The sequence below is a fragment of the Miscanthus floridulus genome, chromosome 7, assembly GCF_019320115.1.
Source record: "Miscanthus floridulus cultivar M001 chromosome 7, ASM1932011v1, whole genome shotgun sequence".
NCBI classification, from domain to species: domain Eukaryota; kingdom Viridiplantae; phylum Streptophyta; class Magnoliopsida; order Poales; family Poaceae; genus Miscanthus; species Miscanthus floridulus.
This window is the reverse complement of record NC_089586.1, coordinates 120,208,563-120,215,497: the sequence shown is the minus strand read 5'-3', so window position 1 is coordinate 120,215,497 and position 6,935 is coordinate 120,208,563. Positions and strand designations below refer to the sequence as shown.

General features: G+C 44.1%; 1 protein-coding gene across 3 annotated transcripts; it reads right to left on the bottom strand.

Moving 5' to 3' along the window:
• Nucleotides 1-2,548: 2,548 nt before the first annotated feature.
• Nucleotides 2,549-6,215, bottom strand: LOC136464499 (HVA22-like protein a). 3 transcript variants are annotated; one of them, XM_066463447.1, is made up of 6 exons: nt 6,030-6,215; nt 5,024-5,050; nt 4,800-4,922; nt 4,310-4,550; nt 2,930-3,081; nt 2,549-2,782 (listed from the first exon to the last, which is right to left on the bottom strand). In XM_066463447.1, the coding sequence occupies exons 1-5, from the start codon at nt 6,089-6,091 to the stop codon at nt 2,956-2,958; spliced, it is 579 nt and encodes a 192-aa protein (XP_066319544.1). In that variant the 5' UTR covers nt 6,092-6,215; the 3' UTR covers nt 2,549-2,782; nt 2,930-2,955. The 3 variants fall into 3 exon arrangements, with proteins under 3 accessions (XP_066319544.1, XP_066319543.1, XP_066319542.1); XM_066463445.1 differs by lacking the exons at nt 2,549-2,782; nt 2,930-3,081 and having other exon boundaries at nt 3,091-4,550; XM_066463446.1 differs by lacking the exons at nt 2,549-2,782; nt 2,930-3,081; nt 5,024-5,050 and having other exon boundaries at nt 3,088-4,550.
• Between the last annotated feature and the right edge of the window lie 720 nt (nt 6,216-6,935).

Here is a 6,935-nt window from a genome sequence, read left to right as displayed (position 1 = left end):
CGTCGTGGTGAATCACCCACAACTGCTCACAACGTGAGTTGGGTCACCCACAAGCTCCGCCGGGTGATCACCGAACTCCCAATCACCACCAAGCCATCTAGGTGATGGCGATCACCAAGAGTAACAAGCATGAACTCTCACTTGAGCACGACAAGCCTAATGAGAAGATGGATGCACACTTTGCTACTCTCGATCTTCACTAATGAGGGCTCTCTTTGAGATTCTCAAATCTCAATCACCTCACTAGGACCTTACTCTTCTTGGCACTCTCTATGGTGTTTCTCAGCTGTTGAAATGAGCAAAAGTGCCCCCACACACGAGTGGAGGCTCTATTTATAACATGGGCTGAAAAACGAACCGTTATGTGCCTCTGTGGGGTGACCGGACACTCCGGTCAATATACCCGGAACTCCGGTGTTTACAGTGTGACCGGATGCTGGGTAGCGTCCGATCAGCACTGACCGGACACGTCCGGTCATGATTTTCCCTCTCTGGAACTTTACTGGAGTCGACCGGACGCTGCCTCTCAGCGTCCGATCACTTGACCTCTCAGCGTCCGGTCAAACCAGACGCAAACACCTTGGTCAAATGAACTGACCGGACCTAGAGCTAGCGTCCGATCAGTATTTGACCCTCCATTTACTTCCAACTCTCGATCATATGTGAATGAAGTTTGCTCCATTGGATCTAAGGGCTATCTTGAAGCTACCTAGTGCTAGTTTTAACAAGTGTGTACCACACCTAACTCACTAGACTCACCTAGGTCAAGCTACCCGTCCATACCCCCTTAATAGTACGGTCAAAGGAAAAAACAAAGTCCTAAACTACTCTAAGTGTCTCTCCAACTCCAATCGACACTTAGAACTAGTCATCCTTAACATTGTCGTCCATCCTTTGAAACTGAAACGATTTCCATTGTAGGGGCATGACCACCTTGATTGCCCAATCGATCTCTATTACCATGACATAACTTAATTGCCTCTGCAAAACACACGTTAGTCATAGTAATCTTGTATTGTCATTAATCACCGAAACCCTACTAGGGGCCTAGATGCTTTCAAAACAAATAGACACAAAGTTTATGATTTGGTTTATTTGCTTATCAAATTGGTATTGCTTTTACCGGTGGTGACGGCAAGTGTTGAGAGGGCATTTTCTGGAATGGATTTTGTCAAAACCAAGCGGAGAAATAAGATGACCGATAATCTCTTGGATGATTGCCTTGTCACGTTCATTGAGAGACATTTTGGATGAAATAGATGAAGACGACGTAAAAGACTTTCATGTCCATTAGAAAGCGTAGGCCTAAAAAGTAGCGTTGTAATCTTATTTGGTCAAATTTCTGTCATGCATATTCTAAACTATGGTGTGCTGTTTGAACTATTTCTATCTTCATTTAAGACTTATTATGCTATTTAGTAGTTGTGTACCGAATTGTGAGGCAATTTTTATGGTATTGTACCGAATTGTAAAATGGATTTTACTAGTTTGCATATATAAATTTTCGTTCGGCGTATCATACTAAAAAAAATCCTAGGTCCGCCACTGCATGGCGCATGGTGAGCCGGGGGCTGGCAGTCGGGGGCACGCGGGACAGGGGTGTGTCTATGGGGCAGGGCGAACGGATGAGGATCGAGACGGAGTGAGTGGATGGGAACAGGTCCGGTGTCAGAGCGGCGTGCGCTAACAATACCCTTTTCCGAAAACAGCCGAAGCAAACGGCCGGCAGGATGGGATCTGGAGGAGCGCGGTCCGCGTGAGGAGCCAGGGCCCAGGAGCGCTTGTGGTGCTGGGCGCGGGCCCACAATATGGAGTGCAACGACGCCCGTGACCTCGAGCTGAATTTCATGAGTGATTGGTTGGGTAAAACGGATGCTGGCCACGACGTCGTAACAGACCGAGATTTTCCATGATTCCATTTCCATTATCAATTCACCACCGCTTCCAACCAGAACTACTGAACTTGCGATTTCACACATATCGGTTGAACCAAAGCCTGCATTGGTTGATCTCTCCAGCTACCCAGTGAATCTCTTTACGACTTGAGGAATTTCTGCAACCTACTCCCAGAGAAAAGTTCAGGTGCTCCCGTGCTCCCACACACCACCACAAAAAAAAACATCAAGAATCACACTCAAAATCACAACCAAAATATGCACAGGTGTACCAAACCTGCAGGGAGTACAGGATACGCTCTCCCTACTCCCAATCTATTGAGAGCCTTGTCTCAGAACTCAGATGGTCGTCGCCGCAATGCTCTCATTTGTGACCTCTCGAACAATTCGGATAGTGAACAGCTCGTAGCTCGGCGGTAGCTCTGGCAGTGGCCATGGGGGCACTTGGATGTCGCACCAAGGGGACCGACTACTGAGCGTGAGGCTCGGTAAGCAGACTGCTCGGACAGCTTCATCCACACGAGTGCACGGTCAGTGCTCCTGGCAGCTTTAATAAAAACATGACATTCGGATAGTCAACCTCCCATGGCATGGCAGTCCACTGTCCACATGGTTTACACCTATATCAGATAAGAGACGAAGAAATACCTAGATCAACAACTACCTTCATGAAACCAGTTTGGCACAAAACTATAGTCCAGTGTCACAAATACATAATTTTCAGCAACATGGAATATTCATGACATGACATTATATGAGGAGTTCCATCGCTACAACATATTTACACCAATTATGGTTGTCCAGCTACACAATATTATCGATTCAGTAGGTGCAAAATGCAGTCATAATATCCAGACATCTTCCTCCAAACTGATCCTAGCATATTCCTGCATTGATATAAATTATCAAAGCACAAATACTTAGAAGAGTTACCTTGCAAAGGTCAGAATGAACACATTTTTTTTCAAGAAAATGGAACATATAAGACTTGAAACATCAATGGGGTCGGACAAAAATCATGCAGCTACGCTCACCTGGCGAGTGAAAGAAAAAGGGTTGCCTAGTATTGATATTCTGGATTGAAGAAAGGATTCACTTCCCTTGCTTCAGATTCTCGTTGAATCCTGGCTCTCCTTTCAACTTCTACCTCCTCCAGAATTGAGCGCCTTGGGTTTGAACTCTTAAACTGAACATGTGAAACGGGAATATTTATGTTCCTAAGATCCTTTTTTTTAGATGAACTCTAAGATCCCTTGGTTTAAAGAAAATATTTGAGGAACAAAACCAAAGATAAATGTTAGCTACAAAGTAGAAAATAATTTAAGGTAATGCGCCGTATGCCATACAGTTTCTTGCAATAAAAATTGGACTAGGTCACTGGGATGTGCCGAAAGCCTTGTGATTCTATAAACAGTAAAATAATGTTTCCACCTTTTGGCCTACGGGATAAAAGAGCACCTGCTAACTGCTAAGGGATTGAGTCCCTTTGATTTTCATAAACTAACTTATTCAGTTTTGATGGCGAGGATGGAAGTTTAGACTTCATCTAAAAAAAACTTAATTCAGTTTTGTGTTAAGCTCAACAATCCAACTTTTGTTCAGTTTTGTGTTAAGCTCAACAAGCAAACCACTGTTCGCCTACACGGCCGTGTAGCCCGTGTACACGCCGTGTACACGCTACACGGTGGTGCGCCGTTTCCGTCCGTTTCCGTTTAATCGTCCATTTACCCCGTTTAATTGATCATTTAGCCCGTTTAATTGACCGTTTAGCCCGAATAATAGCTAAACGGTAGGTGACCGACTGTTTACCGTTTAGCGTTTAGGAAAACACTGAAGCAAACTTAATGAATAATGCCTAAAAGCTGCAAGAGTGAACCTAGCTCATAAGAGCACCACAAGCTGTCAAACTCTAGGTCACCCTCATTTGCCCTCAGTTTTGATGCAGAGAGTCCTTACACAATTTCTGCAAGATAAAGCCCAGCTATTTCATCCGGACTTAAAGCTCATTCTGGTAATAAGCCTTTCAGTAATAAGGTATAAAGACCTAAGAATGTGGAAAAAGTGCAAAACCATGGCGGCAATGTTTCCCCAGCTGTCGAGTTTTTTTAGAATGTAGGAAATCACTAAAACAATTTTAGATAGAAGACAACGACAGTTGGTAACTGAAATTCTGTAGTATGCATAACAAAAACCACACTGCAATATCAATAATCATTAGGGCAGAATAATCACTGTAGACTTGTAGAATCACTTTCACAAATGAGAATGGTAAAATTTAACAGGAAATAGATAATCAGCTCGCTTGGTCGTAAATGATCGTGGATTATAAGCCAGAACAATATTTTTCTCTCACACCAAACCAGCCAGCAGTAATAATCCACGATCGTTTCAGCCGAAACGAACAGGCTGAATACCTTGTTAACAAGATTCTCAAACGCTTTTGATCCATTTTGCTCAATGTATCTCTGTGCAGCTGAAATTACATCATCAGGCCTACTTGATTCATCCTTCTTTGGAATATACCAGATGTTTACAACTTGCTGATTTACAATCATTGGCCTCACAAAATGCTCATATACATGTGCAGCTCCATTGAACTGTGGCAATACTAACCAGCAATTGAAAAACAGTTTTGCATAAGACCAGAAAGGGAGCCTGCAACGTGCAAAGTTATGCCTGTGATGATCATTTCCATTAAATCCAAGAATCTTATCAACCAAATCATGAGATAGCGGTGAATCATGAAGTGCAGTAGTAAACCAGAGAAGGTCAATAGCAAAGAAATCAAGGTTGTTTATAGCCCTAAAAAATATTCCACATATGACCATCATGGTAAGTTCCAAGATGCACACCAAACTAAAGCTAAGATGAAATGTGCACTTGTGCAGAAAGTTTGTTTTTTACCATTCAAGTACTGGAGCAAAGGTGAGCTCGAATAGAGTGATAAATGAGTACAGCACCCAGTACGTGAGCCATTGCTGATCATCCACAGCAGATTTTGTTTCAATTGCTCTAACAGAGGCATACCTGTGGAAAACGTCCAACGAGGTAAGAGAGAAACAATAACCATCAAATGGAAGACAGTTAGCGTCTATATGTTTATCTAAAAGGTTAATGGATTAACTTACAGAGGATATGCAAGTGAAACTACAGGCCTGTAAAGACAAACAAATAGAGGATTAAAAATTCTTCAAATTGCAGCTGAACATCCATTGATGTTCAAAAACCATAACTGCACCTATTTTTTACTTGACTGACAGAAAGCTAAACAACAACAACAACAACAAAGCCTTTAAGTCCCAAACAAGTTGGGGTAGGCACTGACAGAAAGCTAACACACAGGTAAAAGCTATGACATTTAGCAACCACCAGTTAGGCAGTTTGGCATATTCTCTGGATATCACGTGCTTATGTATTACCATGTTGTATAAGGAGAAGCTATCCTGATTATGATACTGATATGCGATCGAAGATGCTAGTAATTCTGCAGAAGTTGTAAAATCATAAGGAGCTAATAGCTTAAAATTCCATCCTTATGTTTAAAAGGGTAGCTAAACCATCAGCAAAGATCCACTAATCTAAAACGAAAGAACATCAGCATCACCAACAGAATGTCAGCATCATAGGGTCCATCATTTGGTCAAATCTTATTTGCTAACCGATTTTTTCACATAATCTTGGTCGTGGATGGACATAATCATTCTGTTCCTTCTTCGTTCCTTTATGCAAATTTAACACGCTCCTTCCAGGACCAAAATGCCGAAGCCTAATCTGGAAGGTTACATGGCATTTCACGATTTCATTAATCATGTTCAGCTCCACATCAGGTCTTTGGGTAGTTTCGCAATCACTCGCCCTTTGTTTGCTGATACTACTGGTACGAACAACCTCTGCTGAACGAAAAAAACCCTGAACCCAGCCATAATATACGCACCGCAACCACAAATTCCCAGCACCGCTGTCCACAAATCACGCAATGATTCGAGCACGCTCCGTCTATGTGACTTGACAGAACAGGATAACGCTGCATCTCGAGTGAAATAGCAGCACCGCTCACGAATCGTACGAGAAACGCAGAGACGAGCAGCTCAAGAGCTAAGCATCTGAAGGGGGATTCAGATCAGGAATGCGTACCCCGCGACAACATCCATGTTGTTGACCAGGACCTTGAGGAAAGATCCGGATCCGCCCCCCATTCCGCAGTCCGCAGAGCAAAACTGCGAAATCTGTGGAGGAATGCGAGAGCCGACCTGAGATGAGCGGAGCCGCTGGGTTTGGTGGTCTAGAACCTGCGACTGCGAGTGAGAGGCCGCCTTTCGTTTTCTTCGCTCCTTCACCAGCCTTTCCGTGTCTTCGTCGTCGACCTGACGTGATTACGACGCGTGGACCAAGGTCGTGTTACGTGATAGCAGAGGCCCATGAAGTATACCGGATTGGGCCGGATCCAATGGGCCTGTAGGATACAGGAGCCACAACAAGTCACCATTTTTTTTTAATTTTAACACTTTTTTAATAACTAATTTTAAATCTAACACTGCAAGTTTTTTTAAACTAACACTTTTGGCCGCGCCTATTGCCCTGGCGCGGCTAAATGCCTGTGCCACGCCATGCATGGTGGCGCGGCAGAGGTCTGACGTGGCGACGACCGGTTTCGGTGACCGTTGACGTGGCAGCTCTTGCCGCGCCACCGATCTTGGCGCGGCAGTGCCGCGCCCTGATCCATGGCACGGCAGAGCCGAATAAATACCGAGTGGCCGGCCGCCCGCCCGCCCGCACCCCGCCCGCTTGCCGCCAGCGCCCGCACCGCCGCCAGCGCCCACCCGGCCTCGCCCGCCCGACCACGCCGCGCCCGGCCACTCCCGCTCCTAAGGTACCTCCTCTCGATTTCATATATTTTTTTTCTTATTATTGATTTAGGATAATTAGTGATTTAGGATAGTTAGGGTTGATTTCATATTTTTATTATTATTATTGATTTAAGATAATTAGTGATCTAGGATAGTTAGTAATTTAGGATAGTTAGTAATTTAGGATAGTTAG

Excerpts from the sequence above, each read along its gene's own strand:
- LOC136464499 (XM_066463445.1), bottom strand. The coding sequence starts at position 6,091 with ATGGGGGGCGGATCCGGATCTTTCCTCAAGGTCCTGGTCAACAACATG. Across the intron at positions 5,051-6,029 it reads AACATGGATGTTGTCGCGGG|GCCTGTAGTTTCACTTGCAT; the intron begins GTACGCATTCCT and ends TTGTCTTTACAG. Across the intron at positions 4,923-5,023 it reads GTTTCACTTGCATATCCTCT|GTATGCCTCTGTTAGAGCAA; the intron begins GTAAGTTAATCC and ends CGTTTTCCACAG.